Source organism: Dendrobates tinctorius, unplaced genomic scaffold (genome assembly GCF_039654945.1).
Source record: "Dendrobates tinctorius isolate UK_male_01 unplaced genomic scaffold, ASM3965494v1 ptg000134l, whole genome shotgun sequence".
NCBI lineage: Eukaryota > Metazoa > Chordata > Amphibia > Anura > Dendrobatidae > Dendrobates > Dendrobates tinctorius.
In genome coordinates, this window is record NW_027361802.1 from 16,470,123 (window position 1) to 16,496,686 (window position 26,564).

Below are 26,564 nucleotides of genomic sequence, written 5' to 3' on the forward strand. Positions count from 1 at the left end.
CGCTGATCGCTGTCACACACAGCAATCTCGCTGGTGAGATCGCTGTTGTGTCAGAAAAGTTGTGACTCAGCAGCGATCTCGCTAGCGAGATTGCTATGTGTGACTCCAGCTTAACTCTACAAGACAACAGTATTGTCTAACCTGCCTCCACCACTGATTAGATGCTGTCTGACAATGTACAGTATACAGAGAAAACTGTCAATCAGTAGTGTGAGCGGGGTTATACAGAGCTCAGCATTCTGTTACTGCTAAATCTACAGCACAGAAAACTGCCATTTTTTTCGCTTATTACAGTACAGTATAGTTATATCATGTTGTGGGTAATTTGCATCACAAACTGCACTATGCCTCGTGTTAATATATTATACATTGAACCTAAGGGCTTATGTACATTGTCATATTACAGCTGTTTTTTCTAGAAAAAGGTAAAAAGCAACTTATTGATAATGTATCATTTGTTGAGAAAGAAAGCAGTGTTAATTTTAGTCCAAATTTATACCAGCTCATCGCAGATGTAGATTACATTTTCAGCCTGGAGGATAATCCAAAATGCAACAAATGTATTAAGAGGTTTATATCTTATAATTAATTTGGTGCAATTTACTCAAATCACTGAAACTTGAAGACTGGCATATAAAACATTAGTCTTATTAAATGTGACTTGCGCAGTATTGGCATTCATGTGATATTCATGGGTTCCTTAGAAAAAAGTTTTACATTGTAAAATAGTGTTAACTGTACTTGAGATCTACAATGTAATATTTGTATCAGGTTTTGCTGATACTGTGATTTGTTGGATAATTTCATATTGGAAGGAAATGCCAAATTAAATTGAAAGCTAATAAGTAAAATGTGTGTGTGTTTAAACAATACAAGTTTATGGAAATCTATAAAAATGTATCCAACAACGCTCCAGCCTATCAGATATGTGTAAACATGGTGCATTTACAAATGTTTGGGAACACTCTGAAAGTCTAAAAATAAACTTTTTCATATGCATTGATTGTATTTAAATTAAAAATAATATTACTGATGTGATTTTTTTATTTTCTAGAATATAAAACTGAACTTGAAAAGGATATCATTGATGATACATCTGGAGATTTTCAGAAGGCTTTGCAGGCCCTTTTGAAGGTATAGTCCAATACTGAAAAATTACTAAATCTAAATAGAAAAATATTCAGGATTGAGAGTCCTCAGTAGTTGATACCTTTTAATGGCTAACTGAAAAGATGGTAACACATTGCAAGCTTTCGAGACTACTCAGGTCTCTTCATCAGGCTAGACTAATACAAAATCTGAAGTCACATATTTATGCACAATACAGCCTAGAAAAAATGCAATAGATAAGACAAGTGACGTGAAGCAGAACTATCAATATGGGAGAGGGAGAAACATAAATATAAACATTGGACCAGTTCATAGATAAGGAGTCTGGATGTTTTATGGTCCTCTGATTGGGGTCTAGTTCTGTGTTGCCCCGCAAGGTTTTAAAAGGAAATTCCTTAATTGATGTAAAAAGACATAAATCCATGCGACACATTCATTCCAGCACTGAGAGTGTCAAAGTTCGTCATAAATTTGTACTCCCAAACTCGTCTCTCTCTCTGAGATGTGAAGTTACCTTTCAATACCAGTAATTTCATATCCATGCTGCTGTGATCAGGGATACAGAAATGTTTTGCCACAGGTAGATCCATTCTTTTTTCTCTTATTGTGTGACGATGAGCATTCATCCTTGTTCTAAGCTTTTGCCCTGTCTCCCCCACATACAGACCCCCAGTTGGACATTTAGTACAAATAATTAAGTACACCACATTAGATGTAATGCAGGTGAAAGTACCTGGGATCTTGTAGTCCTGATGTGAATTGGGGATCTTTATCTTGTCCGTGGTCATTATAAATGGACAGGTTTTACATTTTTACAGAAAAAATGTAAAACCTGTCCATTTATAATGACCACGGACAAGATAAAGATCCCCAATTCACATCAGGACTACAAGATCCCAGGTACTTTCACCTGCATTACATCTAATGTGGTGTACTTAATTATTTGTACTAAATGTCCAACTGGGGGTCTGTATGTGGGGGAGACAGGGCAAAAGCTTAGAACAAGGATGAATGCTCATCGTCACACAATAAGAGAAAAAAGAATGGATCTACCTGTGGCAAAACATTTCTGTATCCCTGATCACAGCAGCATGGATATGAAATTACTGGTATTGAAAGGTAACTTCACATCTCAGAGAGAGAGACGAGTTTGGGAGTACAAATTTATGACGAACTTTGACACTCTCAGTGCTGGAATGAATGTGTCGCATGGATTTATGTCTTTTTACATCAATTAAGGAATTTCCTTTTAAAACCTTGCGGGGCAACACAGAACTAGACCCCAATCAGAGGACCATAAAACATCCAGACTCCTTATCTATGAACTGGTCCAATGTTTATATTTATGTTTCTTCCTCTCCCATATTGATAGTTCTGCTTCACGTCACTTGTCTTATCTATTGCATTTTTTCTAGGCTGTATTGTGCATAAATATGTGACTTCAGATTTTGTATTAGTCTAGCCTGATGAAGAGACCTGAGTAGTCTCGAAAGCTTGCAATGTGTTACCATCTTTTCAGTTAGCCATTAAAAGGTATCAACTACTGAGGACTCTCAATCCTGAATATTTTTCTATCCACTGGCTAACACGGTACAAAGATATACATCTTTCCTGTATCTAAATCTAAATAAGAGTACAAAATAGAAGTGATCACATTTTTTTATTTAAATTTTCGAGGTTTGGCAAAGTTTAAAAAAAAAAAAAAATTTGTTGCGATTAATTTCACTGCAAATTGCAGATGATCCAATGTCCCTAAAAAAATATGTCTATAGCACTCTGCAGCACCATCTGCAGTAAGATGCTGCTGCAGGTCTTTGGAGGTGGTCTGTGGATTGTCCTTGACTGCTCTCACCATTCTTCTTCTCTGCCTTTCTGATATTTTTATTGGCCTGCCACTTCTGGGCTTAACAAGAACTGTACCTGTGTTCTTCCATTTTCTTACTATGTTCCTCACAGTGGAAACTGACAGGTTAAATCTCTGAGACAGCTTTTTGTATCCTTCCCCTGAAAAGCTATGTTGAATAATCTTTGCTTTCAGATCATTTGAGAGTTGTTTTGAGGAGCCCATGATGCCACTCTTCATAGGAGAATCAAATAGGAGAACTACTTGCAAGTGGCCACCTTAAATACCTTTTCTCATGATTTGATACACCTGGCTATGAAGTTCAAAGCTCAATGAGGTTACAAAACCAATTCAGTGCTTCAGGAAGTCAGTAAAAAGTAGTTAGGAGTGATCAAATCAAGAAAATGATAAGGGTGCCCATACTTTTGCACCGGTCAAATTTTGTTTAAATGCAGATTGCACATTTTCTGGTAGTACAATAAACCTCATTTGAATCCAGAAATATAACTGAGTCCATCAGTTATTAGATATATGAAACTGAAATAGCTGTTGCAAAAATCAAAATTGTTATAAAGAATAAAGGTTAACATTAATAGGGGTGCCCAAACTTTAACATATGACTGTAGTTTGAGACATTTTTGGATATTTTCTGTTGTATTTTTAAAGATCTATTATTTTCCCTTCTCAATAACGGTTGCACAGAAAATGCAAAAATTCAGTAGGGTTGCTTGTGATCTAAGATTTTTCTTTACTGTAGAACCAATTATGCAATTTTGCTTCTGCTATTTCATGCATTAATAATGAAAGAATAGAGAAAAAATATAATTGTAAATCAAATGCAGCAGGACAGAAGCCAGGTACTGCATATCACTGATCAATCACAGTGTGGCTGGGACAGCCAGTAGCTCCTCTTCTATCTCTCTCATCTTCAGTGCTGTAGGTGTTAGGGCTGGTGGAATGCACCAAATATTAAAAGATGGTAATAAGGTGCGTTCACAGCCCGGGGTCCACCGTGCAGGGGGTGGTAAACTGCTGCTCAGTAATGGCGGACGCTATATGGCGGTATAATAGAAAAACACACGCGGGTTGGCATCACCCAGTGTGTACAGGGGCGGACTCTGTTGCTTCACAGAGCCGTACTACTGCAGATCATAAATGTCGGAGCCTGTTTAAAGCTCACAGAGCTCGGCAAGGGAGCGCACAGAATGCGGTCACAGAACTCTGCCCCAAGGACATGGGGTCAGAGTCCCACTAGACCCTCTGGGCGTGTGGCGTCGCACTTGCGGACGCCACTATAGACGCTGACAGTCGAGCACGTGCACCGTGGCGTGCAGAGCCAGCGGTGGACACTGATGCCAGTCTCCGCTCTGCCTACACCTACACCTAAGCCTGGGTGCTTAACAGGTTAGGCTGCACAACACATGTGAACCAAGGTTAGGGGTTTCTTAATGAGTCATTCACCAGAGACATTCATACATGCATGCAACACTCACTCCTCATAGTCTGGTAATGCAGTCTATACTAGCGCATGGCCGAGCGGCCATGCAAACCCATTATAGCAGCATCCTTCCGTGACCTTCCTGACCTTTCTGATGGTGCAATCCGAGCTGGAGAAGGACCTGAGCATGTGACCTCCGATCTCCAATCAGAGATCGTCCCACGGGCATGCTCAGTGGACCGAAAGGAGGACTTAGTCCCTGAAGTAGCTCGCTGCTGCCCAGCATGCGTTGCTATAGCTGGACCAGAGGTGACAGCAGCAAACAAACCAACAGAGCTGGTCTGAGCAGAGCGCCGGGAATGACGAGTCTGTTGAGCAGCCTCCTCTGCGGCCAGAGAGGAATGGGAGACTACTGTGCAGCGACAGGAACCCGATGCCTAACATTACCCCCCTAGGGCCCCCGCCTCACTGCGCTCAAATGCCGCAATGAGAAGTGGAGCGTGGATGTTCTCCACTGGCTCCCAGGTCTGAGCCTCTGGACCATGACCCTTCCAGTCTACCAAATAAAATTTTTTACCACGCACCACCATGCATGCCACGATGGCATTAACCTCAAACTCGTCCGAGGACAGGTCAGATGTCCCGGCAGATGACTCGGAGAACCGGGACATGAGGACAGGCTTAAGGAGGGACATGTGGAAGGTGTCAGAGATAGCCAAATGTTGTGTAAGGGCCAGACGGTAGACCACAGGTTTGATCTGCTCAAGGACCTTGAAGGGGCCAATGTAGCGAGGTACGAATTTTGTGGACTCGACCCGCAGCCTCATGTTATGGGTGGAGAGCCACACCAAGTCGCCAGGAGCAAAGGTCAGAGCGGGCGCCAGTGCGTGTCGACAGAGGCCCTCATTCTCTCCTTGGAGGCCCAGATAGCATCCTGAGTGTGATCCCAAATGTCACGTGCCTCCACCGCCCAGTCTGCCACCCTGGAATCGGTGGATGACACAGGAATGGGCACAGGGATGCGCGGATGCTGGTCGTAATTTAGGAGGAATGGGGTCTGGCCGGTGGAGTCGGCACAGCGTTGTTCAAAGCAAACTTTGCCCATGGCAGCAAGGATGCCCAGTCATCCTTCCTGGCCGAGACAAAATGTCGTAGATATGTGTCCAGGGTCTGGTTGGCTCTCTCTAATAAACCCGTTCGTCTCGGGATGATAGGCCAAGGAGAGATATAGCTCAATGCTGAGCAGGCTACAGCTCTCTCTCCAGAATCGAGACGCAAACTGGGGACCCGGTCAATGACAATCTTGTCCAGCATGCCGTGCAGGCGGAAAAGGTGCTTAATGAACAATGCTGCCAGGCCCCATGCAGAAGGTAACTGGAAGAGAGGTACCAGGTGCACCATCTTGGAGAAATGATTGGTGACAACCCAAATGACCGTGCTGCCACTGGACTTGGGTAGACCCACCGCAAAGTCCATACCGACCATCTCCCAGGGCCTGTCTGCTACCGGCAGGGGGTAAAGTAGCCCAGCGGGCTGCTACCGAGAGGACCTATTCTGGGCGAAGAGAGCACACCTGAATATAGTCCCTGATGTCACGGGCCATATGCGGCCACCAGTAGTCCTTGCAAGGAGCTCAGATGTCCGTTTTGTCCTGAAATGTCCACCCACCCTGGACGAATGAGCCCAAGAGATGACCTCCGGTTGCAGACAGGCAGGGACAAATGTCTTGCCCGGAGGTACTGACTCAAGGGCGACCGGAGCCACAGTCCTCAGGCTCTCGGATGGGATGATCAGCTGAGGCTCCTCCTCTTCTTCCTCCGATGACACCACGGAGCGGGAGAGAGCATCGGCCCGGATGTTCTTCTCCCCGGAGTGAAAATGGAGGGTGAAGTGGAACCGGGAGAAGAACAAAGACCATCTGGCCTGGCGAGAATTTAACCTCTGGGCTGTTTGCAAATACACCAAGTTCTTGTGGTCGGTGAACACCTGGAAAGGGTGGCGAGCCCCCTCCAGGAGGTGTCTCCAATCTGAGAAGGCCAACTTCATCGCTAGCAACTCCCTGTCCCCGATGGAATAATTCCTCTCCGCCGGTGTGAAGGTCTTGGAGAAAAAGAAGCATGGGTGTGTCACGCCGTTCTGTCTGTATCTGCTTGTCGGCATGACAATGCATGTGTTTGCTTTAACCCCTTACTCCTTTCCCCCTAATTGAGCTGGGATACTGCTGGCTGTTACCTGTATGGAGCCTGCTCAGTTCCCTGCTCTGCTGCGTAGCTGCACATGTATTGTTAGGTCTTTGCTCTGCTGTTTGACCATCCGCATGTGCGGTCCCCGGTTGCTGCCGTAGAAGCTGTTCACGGGTTGCGAGGTCATTTGCAGCTGGTGCATGACTTTCCACGCATGTCTAGGCTTTCAGACGGTTCCAGGTGCTCTAGGCTGCATTTCCTGCACTGACTGTGCTGCAATGGTTTCTGTGTGTGCTTAGGGCGTGCGCAGCCACACCTTCCCTGCTTTTATCAGGGTTAGTGTGTGTATCCAGGCTTGAATCCTTGATCATGTACCTTTCCCATACCTGACTACGTCTGAACTGTGTCTGCTATTATGTTTCTGGAATCCCTCCTGTGTTTGGAGCCTCGCACCCAGTGACTCTGAGTCTCTTGTAACCGGTGTTCCTGCTGAGCATCTACTACCCTGTGCTCTGACTACCATGTGGTGCTAGCTCCATGCAGGCCCAGCAATCCTGCGGTTCTAGCACCATCACGCTTGAGTTCCTTCCAAGGTCCGATACGCGAAGCCTGATTACCGCAGTCTGGAACCTGATGACCGCTGCCTGGAGACTGGAGCTTGATGACTGCAGCGGTGCCTGTATTTCGTGTTGGATGTCCGGAACCAAACGACTCCTGTCTGATGTCTGCCGGTGACTCGGTTGTCCTGTGGGTGATCCTGATGTCCTGATGACCTTGTGTGTCCTAATGTCCTCATGACCTCGTGTGTCCTGATGTCCTGATGACCTCGTGTACCCTGATTGTCCTGATGTCCTCATGTACCTTGATGTCCTGATGACGTGTACCCTAATGTCTAGCCTGAGGTCTAGCCTGATGTCCGGCCTGGGTCCTGATGTCTTGATGACCTTGTGTACCCTGATGTCTAGCTTGATGTCCAGCCTGTGTCCTGATGTCCTTATGTACCCTTATGTCCTGCCTGTGTCCCGATGTCCCACCTATGTGTTCCTCAGTGATCCATTGGTGCCTTGGGTTCCTTTGGGTGGTACCCTTCTGCGAGGTGTGGAATTGGGAGCCTGGCATAGCCCTGTTTCGTCTATGTACTGTGATTTTACTTTAGTAAACTTTACGTTTTTGATACCTGAAACTGTGCGGTGTTATCTAGTCCTACGTGTCTTCTTTGTCCGCATGCTCAGCTGCCACAGAATCTTGGTCGCTGCCCTTCCCTAGTTCGGGTAGGCCCGGGTCCCCCTCTGTGGTATAGAGGGTCCATATTGCGTCCCCGGGGGATGCCCGCCCCTCACCACTGGTGAGGAGGCACCTGCTGGGCCGCGTCTGTGGCTGCAGTCGTGACAGAAGCTCTGGCCGTGGACTCAGCTGAGCATGTATGGACGGTAGGACTTTTTCCGAGCTCCGCTTGGCCAGCAGATGAGATGGCTCAGATCTCAGCTGGTAGTGGACTAGGTTGCTCAACCCTGCGCTTGGTAAGCGGTTTGGATTTGTGGAGCAATGAACTCTGGTGCTTGTGAACGGGGACCTGCTGCCTTTCCCAAGAAAAGTTTCTGTGTATTTTTTTTTGGGACTTCAGAAGAGGGGGCTTTAGGACGGGATAATGTCACGCCGTTCTGTCTGTATCTGCTTGTCGGCGTGACAATGCATGTGTTTGCTTTAACCCCTTACTCCTTTCCCCCTAATTGAGCTGGGATACTGCTGGCTGTTACCTGTATGGAGCCTGCTCAGTTCCTTGCTCTGCTGCGTAGCTGCACATGTGTTGTTAGGTCTTTGCTCTGCTGCTTGATCATCCGCATGTGCAGTCTCTGGTTGCCACTGTGGAAGCTTTCCGCGGGTTGCAAGGTCATTTGCAGCTGGTATATGACTTTCCACGTGTGTCTAGGCTTGCAGACAATGCCAGGTGCTCTAGGCTGCAGTTCCTGCACTGACTGTGCTGCAATGGTTTCTGTGTGTGCTTAGGGCGTGCGCAGCCACACGTCCCCTGCTTTTATCAGGGTTAGTGTGTGTACTTGAAATGCTGTCCCTAGCCAATCGCTGAGGGGCAGCTCCTTTATAAATGTACCCTGCCCTATGGGTGGGGCCAGAGCTACTCACAGCTCACAAAGCTCCTGGACCTTGCCACGTGTGTCTCGTTTCTGTGTTCCTGGACCTCGTCTGTCTCTGTTTTGGTACCAAAGTCCCTGCCTTGATTCTTACTTTGTCCTGTTCCCTTGCCCTGCCCCGGAGGCGGTATATCCGGGCCTGAATCCATGATCCTGTACCTGTCCTGTACCTGACCCAGTCTAAATTCGCCCTGGCGGTGGTGTATCCAGGCTTGAATCCTTGATCCTGTACCTATCCCGTACCTGACTATGTCTGAGCTGTGTCTGCTGTTATGTTTCTGGAATCCTTCTGTGTTTGGAGCCTCGCACCCAGTGACTCTGAGTCTCTTGTAACCGGTGTTCCTGCTGAGCATCTACTACCCTGTGCTCTGACTACCATGCAGTGCTAGCTCCATGCAGGCCCAGCAATCCTGCGGTTCTAGCACCATCACACTTGAGTTCCTTCCTAGGTCCAATGCCCAGAGCCTGACGACCGCAGTCTGGAGCCTGATGACTGCTGCCTGGAGCCTGGAGCTTGATGACTGCAGCGGTGCCTGTATTTCGTGTTGGATGTCCGGAACCAAACGACTCCTGTCTGATGTCTGCCGGTGACTCGGTTGTCCTGTGGGTGATCCTGATGTCCTGATGACCTCGTGTGTCCTGATGTCCTGATGACCTCGTGTGTCCTGATGTCCTGATGACCTCATGTACCCTGATTGTCCTGATGTCCTCATGTACCTTGATGTCCTGATGACCTTGTGTGTCCTGATGACCTCATGTGTCCTGATGTCCTGATGACCTTGTGTACCCTGATGTCTAGCCTGATGTCCGGCCTGTGTCTTGATGTCCTTATGTACCCTTATGTCCTGCCTGTGTCCCGATGTCCCGCCTATGTGTGCCTCGGTGATCCATTGGTGCCTTGGGGTCCACTGGGTGGTACCCTTCTGTGAGGTGTGGAATCAGGAGCCTGACATAGCCCTGTTTCGTCTATGTACTATGACTTTACTTTAGTAAACTTTACGTTTTTGATACCTGAAGCTGTGCGGTGTTATCTAGTATTACGTTTCTTCTTTGTCCACATGCTCAGCTGCCACAGCTGTGGTATAGAGGGTCCATATTGCGTCCCCGGGGATGCCCGCCCCTCGTCATCGGCGTGGAGGCGCCTGCTGGGCTGCGTCTGCGGCTGCAGTTGTGACAGGGTGCTTTCGACCTTGCGTGTCCTTCTGAAACAGGACTGCTCCATCACAAACGGAAGGGGCATCCACTTCCAGAACGAATGGTTTATCTACATCTGGGTGATGTAGAATGGGAGCGCTAGCGAAATGGGACTTAATGGAGGAGAAGGCCTTGGAGACAGGTTCCGACCACAACTTGGGATTTGCACCCTTCTTGGTGAGGGCCACCAAGGGGGCTACCAATGTCAAGAAGTGGGGGATGAATTGGAGGCAATAATTTATGAACCCCATAAAGCGCTGAAAAGCTTTGAGAGAATGGGGCTCCTATCAATCCATCACTGCCTGTAGCTTGGCAGGATCCATGGCCAATCCCTGGGTGGAGATGATATAGCCCAGGAAAGGCAAGGACTCCTACTCAAACACACTTCTCCAACTTGGCGTAGAGGGAGTTTGCCCGTAGGAGGTCAAAAACTTCGCAAACATCTCTCCGGTGAGAGTCAATATATGGAGATTAGATGAGGATATCATCCAGATAGACTACAACTGAGGTGGTGAGCATACCCCGGAAGATGTCATTTACAAAGTCTTGTAAGACAGCTGGAGCGTTATAGAGCCCGAAGGGCATCACCAGGTATTCATAGTGCCCATTCCTGGTGTTAAAAGCTGTCTTCCATTCGTCCCCCTCACGGATGCAAATCAGGTTGTTAGCTCCCCGCAGATCAAGCTTAGTAAACACTCTTGCTCCCCGTAGCCTATCGAACAGTTCCAATATCAGGGGCAGAGGATACTTATTCTTAACGGTGATGGCGTTAAGACCCCTGTAATCGATGCAGGGACGTAATTCTCCATTCTTCTTCTGGACGCAGAAGAATCCCGCCCCCGCTGGTGACACTGACTTTCTAATGAATCCTCTTGCCAGATTCTCCCTGATATACTGAGACATGGCCTCTGTATCTGGGAGAGATAGGGATAGACTCGACCCCAGGGAAGGCTCAGCACCAGGCAAGAGGTCAATAGGACAGTCGTAGGGGCGGTGAGGCGGAAGGGTCTCCGCTGCCTTCTTGGAAAATACGTCTGCATACTGTCGATAGCATTTGGGGAGAGAGGAAAGATCTACGGGGACTTCAATGGAGGCAACTTGAACACACTCCCTCTGACATCTACCCTCACAGGATTTACTCCACCCGAGAATTCTCCCTGAGGACCACTCTATATGGGGAGAGTGATGACGCAACCAGGGGACCCCTGAGAGGACCTGGTTGATACCCTCGGGCATAACAAGGAGAGATAGCGTCTCTTGATGGGAAGGAGACTGCGAGAGTATCAGCGGGGTGGTCTGGTTGGTGATCTGAGAGGGTAGTGTCGCTCCATTCACCACTCTGATGGTGACTGGCTGAGATAGTAAAACCAGAGGAATTGCGTGCCGTTGGGCAAAGGCAGACAACATGAAATTGCCCTCTGCCCCGGAATCCACTCAAACCTCCACCGTCAGAGTGGAAGAGCCAAACTCAAGCGTGCCCTCAAAGGACAGCTTGGAGGAAAACATTGCAGTATGTAGTAGGCCTCCTCCAGCAGCCACTAGATGCAAGCGTTTTCTTGGCCTCTGTGGGCACCTGTTGGCAGGGTGACCAGACTGCCGGAAAATGTGACAGACCACAGGTGCTCGCGCGGACCGGGACCTGGATCCCGCGCAAGAATTCCCCATGGCCTTTTGGGGCTCGGACACCCGATCGGGAGGCTTCGGAGGTTTAGTAAAACTATGTGCCAACCTATACCTCTGCCTACACTGGGACCGCTCCCACCTTCGCTCCAAAAAATGAAGGTCTATGCGGGTGGAGATGGTGATAAGCTCCTCCATTGTGGTGGGAATCTCCCTGGTGGCCAGGGCGTCCTTTACATGGCCAGCCAGACCTCTCCAGAACACCAGAGTGAGGTTATTATCTGACCACTCCAGTTCTGAAGCCAGCGTCTGGAACTGGATAGCATAATGGCTGACCAGAGCCGAGCCCTGCGATAGCGCCAGCAGCTGGAACGTGGTATCATGGGTGACTCGCGGTCCCAAAAAGACCTGCTTAGAGTGCCCAAGAACCATGAGGCACTCTGAACCACATGACCACCACGCTCCCACAACGGTGTGGCCCACTCCGGGGCCCTGCCCAACAAGAGGGAAATAACAAATCCCACTTTAGCCCACTCGGAGGGGAATCGTGCAGCCAGCAGCTCCAGCTGTACGGTACACTGGCTCACGAAACCTCTACAAGAAGCACTATCGCCCGAGAACTTCTCAGATAATGGACAGGCGGGACAAAGTCAGGGCAGGGATGGCAGGGGACACACGGAAGACAGCCTCTGTGGCTGCCTGAACAGCGACTGCGGTAACATCCACAGCTGAGGCTGAGCACTCAAGAGCCGCCAGCCTACCCTCCAGCTGCATGAACCGCTGCAGTCGTTGTTCATCCGCCATTACTAGCCAGACCCTGGAGCTAGTATAATGTTAGGGCTGGCGGACTGCACCAAATATTAAAAGATGGTAATAAGGTGCGTTCGCAGCCCGGGGTCAACCGTGCAGGGGTGGTAAACTGCTGCTCAGTAATGGCGGATGCTATATAGCGGTATAATAGAAAAACACATGCGGGTTAGCATCACCCGTTGTGTACAGGGGCGGACTCTGTTGCTTTACAGAGCCACACTAACGCAGAACATAAATGCCGGAGCCTGTTTAAAGCTCACAGAGCTCGGCAAGGGAGCGCACAGAATGCGGTCACAGAACTCTGACAAAAGGACATGGGGTCAGAGTCCCTCTAGACCCTCTGGGCGCCTGGCGTCGCACCTGCGGACGCCAATATAGATGCTGACTATGGTGGAGTGTCGAGCATGTGCACCGTGGCGTGCAGAGCCAGCGGTGGACACTGATACCAGTGTCAGACTCTACCCACACCTAAGCCTGGGCGCTTAACAGGCTAGGCTGCACAACACATGCGTACCAAGGGTAGGGGTTTCTTAATGAGTCATTCACCAGAGACATTCATACATGCATACAACACTCACTCCTCATAGTCTGGTAATGCAGTGTATACTAGCGCAAGGCCAAGCGGCCATGCGATCCTTTTATAGCAGCGTCTTTCCGGGACCTTCCTGACCTTTCCGAGCTGGAGAAGGACCTGAGCATGTGACCTCCGATCTCCAATGAGAGATCGTCCCACGGGCCTGCTCAGTTGACTGAAAGGAGGTCTTAGTCCCTGGAGTAGCTCGCTGCTGCCCAGCATGCGTTGCTATAGCTGGACCAGAGGTGGCAGCAGCAAGCAAACCCACAGAGCTGGTCTGAGCAGAGGGCCAGGAACGATGAGTCTGCTGAGCAGCCTCCTCTGTGGCCGGAGAGGAATGGGAGACTGCTGAACGCAAGGCTCGGGATTCCTGCTGTGCAGTGACAGGAGCCCGATGCCTAACAGTAGGTGTACAACACATTACTGTCTAGGGTAACTGTTCAATATTTTAACCCCTTTTTTTCCTAAAATCAGCTATTGGCTTGAAATAGACTAGATTATGGCATCTGAAGTAAGAACATCGGATGTGACTTGCTAATGACACTCTGCTGAGGCTGTGAGCATCAGTGCTACTGTGCTCTGATCCTCTTGCATGAGAGAATGGTAGCACAGGTGTGGAGGAGACTGAGAAAATCATTTCTCAATCTCCTCCATGGCCTGACTTGGCATATATCGGACTGCACTGGGTTTATATCCGAGCGCAATCCAATGGTTCACATGCACCCATAGACTTGTTTTGGTGAGAGTGAGACGAGTCTTGCTACCAATTGCAGCATGATACAATTGTTCTCTAATGCCGAATAGGCATGAGATAATAATCTCAGGTATGATCTGCCCCATAGTATAACACTGGGCAGGATGCTTGCAATGTTTTATCGCATAGCACTCCGCTGTGTCTTATGGCTGTGGCTGTGGGTATTCATTTAAAGAAACAATACACATGTAAGTGAAGGATTTTTCTTTGCAACTAGGTGGCTAGCAATTACATTGCAGCAATTGGATTTTTTTTTCTTCACCTTTTTGTATCTAGCACTATGTGCTCTTTCAGCAATTAAGTAGACATGGACTAGGATATTGCATTTAGCACTTTATTTTGTATTGCTGGCGATACATTTAATTCTATTATGCAGATATTGGATTAGCTTTGACAATTTTTGGGGGACTAGCGTTTATTCGCAGTTAGCTGATTTTCACATCTTTTTACAGCATGCATGTATAGTCAATAAATATACGAATACTGAGCATTTTTTGGTAAATATTTCTATTAATTCTATTGAGGGGGCATTGGTGCTGGTCCAATAATCTTTATCCTCAAAGTATTTCTTTATGTATACCCATGGCATAATTTATGTGTACATTCCTTGTTAATTTTGAACTTTTGATGTGAAATTTTGATGTGTAATAAATTTTGTTGAAATTTTATTCTATCAATGCCTCTTTTTCTGCCATGCATTGGTGGTGGATATGGTGTTTCAAAGTCAGATTCCTTGTAGGAATGCTCGGACCTGACACCCATAATGTGGTGGTGCACCATCTTGCTGGAAAACTCAGGGAATGTGCCATCTTCAGTGCATAAAGAGGGCAACACATCATCATGTAGCAATTTCACATATTCAGTGGCATTGAGGTTTCCATTGATGAAGAAAGGCCCCACTATCTTTGGACCCCATATACCACACCATACCATCAATTATGGGTGTCAGGTCCGAGCATTTCTACATGAAGTTACCTGGAAAGTGTATTGGTTGACGTGGGCCAGTTGAATGGCTACCAAGGTCTCCTGATCTGACCTCCTTAGACTTTTATCTTTGGGGTCATCTGAAGGCAGTTGTCTATGCTGTGAAGATACGAGATGTGCAGCATCTGAAACAACAGATACTGGAAGCCTGTGCTAGCATTTCTTCTGCGGTGTTGCTATCAGTGTGTCAAGAGTGGGAGAAGAGGGTTGTATTGACAATCCAACACAATGGGCAGCACTTTGAACACATTTTATAAGTGGTCATAAACTTGTAAATAACTCAAGAAAGAATAAAGTTACGTTACAACCAAGCATACCAATGTTTTTCTTGTGAAATTCTCAATAAGTTTGATGTGTCACATGACCCTCTTCCCATTGGAAACAATAAAGTTGGATCCAATATGGCTGACTTCAAAATGGCCACCATGGTCACCACCCATCTTAAAAAGTTTCCCCCCTCCCATATTCTAATGTTCCACAAACAGGAAGTTGATATCACCAACCATTCCCATTTTATTTAGATGTATCCATATAAATGGCCCACCCTGTAGTTTGTGGGACAACGACTTCAACTTCATTACTTTGTTTTCAGGGGGGTCGTAGTGAAGACTGCTACATTAATGAAGATCTTGCAGACAAGGATGCCAAGGTAAATTATATAGTGAATATAATTTCTATCTAATATATTTACGGTATTCTAATTACATTTGTATGATTATCAGTCCTATTATACATAATGTTGTTCTATATTTTACTAGGCACTTTATGATGCTGGGGAAAATAGCAAAAAGACTAATGTGTCTGTGTTCATAGACATACTTACCCAGAGAAGCTATCCACACTTGCATCAAGGTAGTAATATTAGATTAATTCAGATAAACATTTAATATACATGCATTTCAAGATTTTTAAAAGGATTCTTTTATTTGAAGCATATTTAGCTGCTCTGTGAGCACTATGTGGGCTTTTATGGGTTAAGTTGCTTTGTGGGACCTTTCTATGAATTTTTATAAACTTTAAGAACGACATGTGTTGCGCAATAGCAATTCTCAGACAAGTTATTCAATTAATTTGCATGTCAGTAAATTACAGTGAAAAAGGTCTGGGCCTCACTTGAGATTGATATGTCATGTGAGCCCTTCACCCATTCAACACGGTCTTCATTGTCCCCGCCTTCAGAGGAATAAGTAATCAAAAAGTAGTCAGAGCTGTGGCTGACCGCTCACTTCCTCTTGATTGCTTAAATGTCTGAAAGCGAGGACAGTGACGCCAGCACTGATAGGGTGCAGGGCTCACATAACATAACAACGTCATGTGAGCCCCGTGGGATTGCGAGTGACCACGCTGCTGCAGAAACGCCGGCACAGGAGTAGAATATAGGTGTTTTTATTTTAACAGAGGCAAACACTCAGACTAAGATGGGGTTGTACTAGTAGTAGACAACCCCTTTAATTGCTACTGCTACATTGCAGCGTGAAATAGAGGCGAATAAAGGTAGACAGTGTCTGATTTTTTTTAGTTGCTTTTCATGGTTACATTACCGTATGCGTCACAAGGTGACCCCCATTCAGCTGCATTACACCGCAATGTAGTAGTGGCACATAAAAGTACAGTACTTCTAGAAAATTAATAATTAGTTTCCCTGAGCATGTTACCGCAACAGTCAGCCAAGACTTTGAAATGAGCATGATAATAGAACTAATATTTTGAAGGTTTTTATTGGAATTGAGAAAGTGTTTGCATGCACACTTAGTGGAAATTGCAAGTATGTGATTTGTATTCTTCTGGCCACATTCCTACTAGACTGTATCCGGCCTCGCTCAGTACACTTGCATTGATTGAGGCTGCTCTCATTTCATCAGCACATGATCTCATGTATGCAGATCACATACTTACGGTTACGCGCCGGTTGCCGACATTGGAGAATCTTCACTACACGCAGTGTGCACGATGTGAGGATTCATAAGTCTGCGGTCACATAGAGAGACTGCAGGCTTATGTTTAAAGGGGTTGTTTGGTCTTGAACTATGTCTAAATAATGGAATGTGCAGGATCATCCACTTTTTGAATCATACATTGTTGTTAGCCAGAAAATTTCTGTGCACTGAGCAATCAGTAACTAGGTCAAACATTACATATTGCAGATAGTGATAAGTGCAAGTGTGGTTTTCTTTTACAAAATCATTAATGACACAATGTGACAACACAATTTCAATGTCTCACCATGTAGCCCTAGTCATAAGAGGGCAGCGTGCAAAAAAGCCATGTTTTTATTGCAGATAATTCAACAAGCCAACATGTGATGACCTCTACTTGCTTATGGAGTTTTTATTTGGCATATTTTATTCATTCACTTGCACTTCATTTTTTCATTTATTTTCTTCAGTATTTAAAGACTATGCGAAGTACAGCAAGCATGACTTAAATAAGGCACTGGATTTGAAGCTAAAGGGAGATATTGAGAGCAGTTTGGTGGCTATTGGTATGTACTTCTTGACTGTTGTGTAGTAAAATTACAGAAAAACAAAAAAAACTTTTTTTCTATATAGCCTGAACCTTAAAGGGAGTCTGTCATGCCTTTAAACACAAAGCCTTGTAGGGGTAAAGCCCCCATAAAAATCACTTCTTTAGAGCAGCTTCTATTGTTCAGAAACTGAAGTGTAACCAGATATGATAATTAGTGTGCTCAGCGCAGCCTTAGTTTTGCCAAGAGGCTCAGTGCACCATTCCAACCACTGGTTTTGTATACTCCCGCAATAGTGATTGACAGTTCTAGCTTGCCTGAGATTTCTTTAGAAACATTATTTGCTCCAGGCAAACCAATGATTTCAGTCACCAGTGAGTGAAGATCCCGTTACATTTAGCGATGCACCAGCGATCCCGACCATGATACGACCCGGTCAGGATCACTGGTGCATCACTAAATGGTCGCTAGTGAGCTGCCAAACAGGCAGATCTCAATACCGATGCAGCAGCGGTCAGCGGTCGATACTAACCTGTCACACACAGCGAGGGTGACGTCTTCCGCCCGCGTCTATGGAGTCGCTCGTCGGCGCCAGCAGGAAGCCGACGACGACAAATGGACCAGGCCGATCTCGCGCGATATCAAGCGGGGGAGCCAGTCGAAGGTAAGTGTCACATGTTGCGAGATCACTAGCGATATCGCTGTTGCGTCACAAAATCGTTAACGCTTTAGCGATATCGCTAGCGATCTCGCTATGTGTGAAGGGGGCTTAAGATGAATGCATGCAAAATCAGTGGGCAGAATGGTGCACTGAGCCTTTTTGCCACTCCAAGGGTGAACAGAGCACCGTAATTAGCATATCTTATTAATCATCAGTTTCTGGAGAATAAAGGCAGTCATTAGAACAATAATGATGGGATTTTTATAGGGAATTTATAGCATGCATGGCAGCTGCTCAGAAGAACTCATGGCTGGTTCTTATAACTTCTAAGTTCTAGAGTCATAATTTTCGATCCATTGATTTCCATAGTTTTTACTACATCTCTATATGCTTTCAACTTTGGAGGCAAATGGAATTTTTTTCTCTTGAATTTTGTGTCAAGCTGAGAAAAAATGCTATACTGCATCACCTGTTTTCCAACTAATATTGACTCATTTATGAATTTTTGTGTATACTTTTGTTTTTAATGGAGGATAAGACAATAATTCATCTTTGTTATATGTAGCAAAAGTTGCTATAAGCAAAGCAGGATACTTTGCAGAAAAGTTGCACCTTGCAATGAAGGTAAGTAAAATAAACATTATTTGAAAATATGTATTAACATTTTACTGTAAAACATAATCAACAGCTATATTTAATCTAATATATAAAGCTGAATGTGTGTGTGAGTATGTATGTATGTATGTATGTATGTCCCGGATTGGCATCTGCACCGTCGCAGCTACAGCCACAAAATTTTGCACAGTCACACGTCTGGACTCCAAGAGCGTCATAGGCTATGTTGTGAGGTGAAATTTTAACCCCACAGGTTCCAACTCACCAAACAATCTGACCTATTATTCTTATCATTTCTATGGTGTTATTGTCCTTCTGTATAGCTGGAAATAACACAATTTATTACCGTGCCAACACATAGGATTAGATACACAGCTCAGCAGTCAGTATCACACAGGATAGGATTAGATACACAGCTCAGCAGTCAGTATCACACAGGAGAGGATTAGATACATGGCTCAGCTGTCAGTGTCACACAGGATAGGATTAGATACACAGCTCAGCAGTCAGTATCACACAGGATAGGATTAGATACACAGCTCAGCAGACAGTATCATACAAGATAGGAATAGATACACGGCTCAGCAGACAGTATCACACAGGATAGGATTAGATACACAGCTCAGCACACAGTATCACACAGAATAGTATTAGATACACGGCTCAGCAGACAGTATCACACAGGATAGGATTAGATACACAGCTCAGCAGTCAGTATCACACAGGATAGGGTTAGATACACAGCTAAGCAGACAGTATCACACAGGATAGGATTAGATACACAGCTCAGCAGTCAGTATCACACAGGATAGGATTAGATACACGGCTCAGCATACAGTAATACACAGGATAGGATTAGATACATGGCTCAGCAGTCAGTGTCACACAGAAGAGGATTAGATACACGGCTCAGCAGTCAGTATCACACAGAATAGTATTAGATACACAGCTCAGCAGACAGTATCACACAGGATAGGATTAGATACAAAACTCAGCACATAGTATCACACAGAATAGTATTAGATACACGGCTCAGCAGACAGTATCACACAGAATAGGATTAGATACACAGCTCTGCAGTCAGTATCACACAGGATAGGATTAGATACACGACTCAGCAGACAGTAACACACAAGATAGGATTAGATACTCGGCTCAGCAGTCAGTATCACACAGGATAGGATTAGATACACAGCTCAGCAGTCAGTATCACACAGGATAGGATTAGATACACAGCTCAGCAGTCAGTATCACACAGGATAGGATTAGATACACGGCTCAGCATACAGTAATACACAGGATAGGATTAGATACACGGCTCAGCAGACAGTATCACACAGGATAGTATTAGATACACGGCTCAGCAGACAGTATCACACAGGATAGGATTAGATACAAAACTCAGCACACAGTATCACACAGAATAGTATTAGATACATGGCTCAGCAGACAGTATCACACAGAATAGGATTAGATACACAGCTCTGCAGTCAGTATCCCACAGGATAGGATTAGATACATGGCCCAGCAGTCAGTATCACACAGGATAGGGTTAGATACACGGCTGAATAGTCAGTAACACACATGATAGGATTAAGTACATGGCTCAGCAGTCAGTATCACACAGGATAGGATTAGATACTCTGCTCAGCAGTCAGTATCACACAGGATATGATTAGATGCACTGTTGAGCAGTCAGTAACACATGATAGGATTAGATACACAGCTCAGCAGAAAGTATCACACAGGAGAGGATTAGGTACACAGCTCAGCAGACATTATCACACAGGATAGGGTTAGATACACAGCTCAGAAACAGGATGCGCCAAAGGTGAGGACATTTTCATTCCAAGAATTCCACTCATTCCATCTGATTTGTTTTTTGATTTTAAACGCCCCCAGTTTACAGTTCAACTGCTATTTGCAATATCCATTAACAATGCTCAGGGACAGTCCTTGAAAGTAGTTGGGATCGATTTGCAATCTCCATGCTTTTCTCATGGTCAACTTTACGTGGTCTGTTCAAGAGTTGGAACTGCCAAAAATCTGTTCATCTTTGCACCGAAAGAAAAAACCAAAAATCTTGAATGAGTTGAAAATAAATTACTATCATTACTACTTGGATAATCGTTTAGTTCATTTGTGTTGCAAATCTGTAATGTTGAATATATGATGTGAAATGTATTTATGTGCAATATAATCATTATAATTTGTTATAATTAACCACAGTTGGTTACTATGCCCAGGCAACGCCGGGCTCTTCAGCTAGTAGTGTATAGATACAAAAGTACATACTGTACCTCCTAACATTTGAAGAAAAGAAAGAGGAACAGAGTGTGAAACTGCAAATTTCATTAAATTAAACTTGAAATCTACTCAACACGTATCATCATACGTCCCAACTTTCGCAGAAGAGAAAAGGGGACATATTTTAGGCCTTGTTCTTAACCACAGCAACACCTGTTAGGCTGTTACCATTTCATTTTCACCTGGCCACATTAAGAAAAGTTTAGAAAGTGATGGACAACCCTTTGAAGGCTGTGTTCATACTACTTCTAAACCTTTTTGTTATCCAGTACATTATAAGAGCAGAACATCAGAAAGCAGCAGGGGATGAATATGTCATTGAATGCACAGCAGAGCCTGGTCTTCTCCACTAACTATACTGAGCTTTGTCAACTTTGTGTCCAGGTGTCCATCAGATTTCAAAGCTATTTTCTTGTTCCTATCAGTCCATACTCAGGCTGTTTCCTCAGTTCTCCTCTCTGCCGCAACCTTTCTCCTCAGTTCTCATCTCTGCCACAACCTTTCTCCTCAGTTCTCATCTCTGCCACAACCTTTCTCCTCAGTTCTCGTCTCTGCCGCAAGCTTTCTCCTCAGTGCTCCTCTCTGCTCTCAGGTCATCTACTCGATGCTCTTCTGCCATAAATCATTTTGTCAATGTTGCTCTCTGTCCTTAGGCCACCTCCTTTTGCACTTCTTTGTGCCCTTTGTCCATCTCCTCAGTGTTTCTCTCTACCCTCGGGCCATCTCCTCAAAATTTGTTTCCCAACAGCTCAGCAAGTCTCTAAGGGATGTATGTTTATTTCCTCTTTGCTGTGCATATTTTCCAGATACATGGAAAATATCCAGTGACTCCTCACTGGCAGAGCTGATCTGAGGGAACTAGAACTCAGCTGATTTTCATCAGGCAGAGACCCAATGATCATGTGACCGTCGGGTCTGATGGAATATTTGGTTGTGCTGAAGCTTCTATTTTGCCCACAGAGCTCACTTCTGTCTTCTGAGGGGGGCACTCAGAGCTACACAGTGTGAGCTCAGCTGGTCAGTAATCATGCTGCACAGTGCTACATTGATGATGGCAGGGTGGGACATATGGCTCACTGTCCGAGATGGTAGGACAGAGACCGAAATCCAGAATTGTCCAGCTGAATCCAGGACAGTTGCAAGCTATGCAAAAGTATGCCACTAAGAAACGTGAACATCTCACCTAGCTGCACTATATTTTTGATGAAATGACTAAACAATGCAGTGAAGGAACACTTGAACTTAGAAATTACAAAGGTTTTCCCAAAATTTACATTTATCACCTATCCACAGGCTAGTTGATAAATATTTGAGTGGAGAAGCGCCTATATTTAAATAGAACAAGGTCCTCAAACTATATTTCATCCTTGCTACCACAATAACAAGTATAAATAGAATGCTCACAAATGTTCCTTGCCACTTGCTTGATTCAGTATCTATGAGCAGCAACAACTGGATCCACAGGGTTCATAAAAGATCATCCCTATATTTAAACTCCTCCTCAATGCAAAGTGAAGGCTTAGTTCCCTTATATAGCAATCATTGGGTTCTCAGAGATGGAAGCTCAATCAAATGAACATTTATTACACATTCTATAGATATAAGTAATACATGTTCATTGTGAGACAACCCTTTTAAGTGATCATTTCCATTTGTTTACTCTAATAAATTTGTAATGTAAAAAATAATAAATTGGTTTTCATTAAAAATGTATATCTGTTTTACTTTTACAAGTTTGATATATTACAAAACTTTGTAATCTGTTAAGTGTCATTAAGTGTCAATCACAACATCTGGGCTCCAAGTCAGTCACAGGTTCTAGCATCTTCTAAGCACCTTCTGCTTTCTTCAGAAAGATCTATGCTCAATTCTGTTCATAGCAAATAAAAATTGATCTTAAACTTATTTAGAAGGCAGAATTGGATGAAGACTGAGCTATTAAACTGCCTTGCTATCCAGCCTTACACTGAATAGCATCACGCAGCTTGCAATGTATTGTAATGTATGCAAGCTGTATAAGCAATATATAACAATTTTTAATCAAAACCATCAGCATTTTGTTTTACCTAATATATACAATTCAATAAAGAAAAGAAGCAAAGCGTTTCAAAATGGTTTCTATTTAATGTCTATTGGACCTCTTCAGCTGTCAAGAGCAGTCTCATAGATAATAAAACAACATGAAGTCAAGCACATTTGCCTATGTTCAATTCAAGAAGAGGCTCTAAAGCACCCACTTGTCTGGTTCCATCTCAGGATTGTGGGTGGTCTCAGAGGTTGGTTTCCCCAGCAATCAGTAAGTGTTCACTTGTCCTATGCAAATAATCCTTTAATAATAAGCTGATCACAAGTAATACTACTGCGGAGACAGGTGTCGTCCATGGGGGAGCCTCAAAGAAAATGTATAATATTCTTGAGCTCCATCAAAAGAGAAATAAAGAAATACCTATTGCCCTTTGCAATCAATAGGTTGTCCATGTTATGCAGGCAAGTGCTGGGTCCTTTGACATGCTCTACATACTGGATGATTGATGAAGCACTTGATTAAAGTAAACTTCTCTCACATTGCTCTAGTGTTTTTAATCCTGAAATCTTATTTTCTGAACTTCATTACAAAATTGGATTTGATTGGATGGTATAGAGTCATCTCAACTTGTAGTGCAGTGGTTCAAATCCCACCAGGTACAACATCTGCAAGGAGTTTTATGTTCTCGCCATGTTTACGTGGGTTTCCTCTAGGTTCTCCCATTTCCTCCCACATTCCAAAGACATACTGATAGGGAATTTAGATTGTGAGCTCCATCAGGGACAGTGATTATAATGTCTGTAAGGCGCTGTGGAATTCATGATGCTATAGAAATGAGTAAAATAAATGTATTACTTCTGGATAAAAAAAATTATATGTTATAATGTATGGATTGTATATATCCTTTAGTATAATTATTTTCTGTAATATTGATGCCATATCCTCAGAGGAGGTAATCAATATCGGAAATGAACAATAACTTAGAGATATGTCTTCTTAACCTTATCAATATCCTATCCGCATAGGGCTTGGGAACTCGAGAGAAAGTACTCAACAGGATAATGGTCTCACGGCATGAGATTGATATGAAAGCCATTAAAACCCAGTTCAAGCAGATCACTGGCAAACCCCTACGTGATGCTATTATGGTATGCATTCTATCTTTTCTTCTTCATAGTGTGTATTCACTGAATATAAAGTTGCCAATATACTTGCTCATTAAAACTAAAGCTGCCCATAGACGTTACATTTGTCAGCAGATCTCACCAATTTTATTTTTATCTGGCCAACAATGTAATGTCTTTGGGGGCATTCATATATTTCCTTAAAGTGTACCTGCTGTTTTGAAAAAAATGTTCCAAGGGGTTAGACCCTCACCAATTGCAGAAACAAATGAGCAGATGTGCTCGCATAAGTGCAACTTTCCTGATAGATTCCATGTACTTTCTTTTGATACCATATTGAGTGCTGGAGGAGAGCTGTACTCTGATGAATATTTCTGCTCCTTTCTTTTTGCAATTGGTGGGAGTCTCAGCACCTTAATTCCCACAAGTCAAACCTTAAGGCTATGTGCACACGTCTGGAATTCCCGCAGATTTTATGCATTTTTACCACTTTTTTTGCCGCGAAAATGCTGCAAAAATGCATGAAATAAGCAACCCATTGTATTCAATAGAATGCCGCACATGCTGGGCTATTGATGCGTGTTTTTCAGCAGCAAAGTTGCATCGTGGAAAAATATGCAGCATGCTTATTCTTTTTGCGGAATTGCGGGAATTCCACACACATAGGAATGCATTGTTCTGCTTACTTCCCGCATGTGACTATGCCCACCATGCGCAAAGTAAGCGGAAAATGTGCGGATGGTACCCACGGTCTGGAGGAGAGGAGACTGTCCTCCAGGCCCTGGATACCATATCCCTGTAAAAAATAGAATTAAAATAAAAAAAATCATGTTATTCTCACCTTCCGGCGTCCCTCACAGCGTCACCAGGCCTCCGCGATGCTCCCGGCAAGTCCTGTTCCCAGGGATGTTTTGCAACCATGATCTTTGATGATGCTACTGTATTGCGAGACCGGTCAAAGGTAATTGTCGCAAGGCATCGCTGGGAACGGGACTTGCCTAGAGCATCGCTGAGGCCTGGAGATGCTGTGTGGGACGCCGGAAGGTGAATATAACACGATTTTTTATTTTTTTATTATTTTTAACAGTAGATCTTTTTACTACTGATGCTGCATAGGCAGCCTCAATAGTAAAAGGTTGGTCACACTCGTCAAACACTATGTTTGACGAGTGTGACCAACCTGTCAATCAGTTCTCCAAGTGATGCTATAGATCACTTGGAAAACGCTAGCATTCTGCAAGCTAATTACACTTGCAAAATGCTATTTTTTTGCCAGAAATACACGGGAATTGCAAATGCGTATTTCTCGCGTATTTCCCACAGTATGGAATTGCGGAATGCCCATGGAAATTTCCGTGGGAATTCCAGACATGTGCACATAGCCTAAGGCTAGTTTCAGACTAGCGTTTATTCCATGCAGCGCACGGCGCCGCTAAGCCCCGCCCCCTGCCGGCTCCCTGCCTGCCCCATCCGGTCATCGCCGCCTACTATCGCACACGGCTGCATGCGATCTGCGCACCCTATCTTTAGCATAAGGTGCGCAGACCGTGCAATGGCCGTGCGCTTGTAGGATTCTAGCGTGCGCTGCGCACCTTTGAAGGTGCGCCGAGCTTGCCAAAATGCAACATGGTGCGTTCGGCGCACACCGGTGCACCTTCAAAAGTGCGTAGCGCACGCTAAAATCCTACTAGCGCACGGCCATGCTAAAGATAGGGTGCGCAGATCGCATGCAGCCGTGTGCGATAGTAGGTCGGCGATGACCGGATGGGGCGGGCATGGAGCCGGCAGGAGGCGGGGCTTAGCGGCGCCGAGCGCTGCGTGGAAGAAACACTAATCTGAAACCAGCCTATGACATGTTAACAGCTTATCAAAATGACCATTAAACTTTAATGTCACAGGATGATTTTTTTTTGTCTTGCTTGGAGATAAGAAAAATCTAAAGCCGATCTTTTGAAATAACATGCACATTCAGCTAAATGGTCATAGCTAATTACCGTATGTTAATCAAAGAAAGGAAAGCATTTATGATGACAAGCTGATAATTGTATCTATGTTTTTAGCAAGAATGATTTTTAGGAATTGATCCTTTTTTTCTTTTCCTTTTAGGATGAAACAAAAGGGAACTATCAGACTGTTCTTGTTTCCCTCGCTGGCTATGACGAGTAATCATATGCCATAAATGAATGGAAGAAATTTCTTTATTATCTTCAATATAATCTAGTAATGTGAAGAAAGTTATTCATATAAATATGTTATTAATCTTTACAAGCTCTTTTCAACAAACAAAAGTATTGAATGGAAACTTTAATGGATACTTGGATTTCTTTAATAAAGTATAAACTTTATTATACATAAATACATCTGCTCTTATATGCTTTGTGACCAAACAGACATTTCTAGCATAATCTGAGAGTCTCTCCATATTTTCTTCCACTACAGGCTGGTCACCTATGTATTTAGAATGAGTTCAGTAGGTGCTTTATATATAATGCATGTTTGTGTGTGAGCTGCTGGCAACAAGAACATTATTAATTTAGTAATATTATTTTATGGATGTTTGAATTGTGCTTGTTCTCAGTGTGTTGTAGCTCTACATTATATTGGTATTGGTTTTAGGGATTCATTAAGTTAACACTGTGAAATGAAAGTCCTTTGGCTGTCACTGTAATCTAATTGTCTGTGGGTATTCTTGTGTTATAAAATTGCT

The 26,564-nt window shown here is 44.5% G+C and overlaps 1 protein-coding gene across 2 annotated transcripts in view; it reads left to right on the forward strand.

Moving 5' to 3' along the window:
* The window catches only part of LOC141048296 (annexin A1-like), a 47,646-nt gene extending 21,433 nt beyond the window's left edge, over nt 1–26,213 (forward strand). For both annotated transcript variants that reach the window (XM_073543749.1, XM_073543750.1), the window contains exons 7-13: nt 1,055–1,134; nt 15,253–15,309; nt 15,419–15,512; nt 17,047–17,142; nt 18,351–18,409; nt 23,759–23,881; nt 25,964–26,213. In XM_073543749.1, the coding sequence (XP_073399850.1) occupies nt 1,055–1,134; nt 15,253–15,309; nt 15,419–15,512; nt 17,047–17,142; nt 18,351–18,409; nt 23,759–23,881; nt 25,964–26,023 (569 nt within the window). In that variant the 3' untranslated portion in view covers nt 26,024–26,213. The remainder of the gene's footprint in view (nt 1–1,054; nt 1,135–15,252; nt 15,310–15,418; nt 15,513–17,046; nt 17,143–18,350; nt 18,410–23,758; nt 23,882–25,963) is intronic.
* Nucleotides 26,214–26,564: the final 351 nt, after the last annotated feature.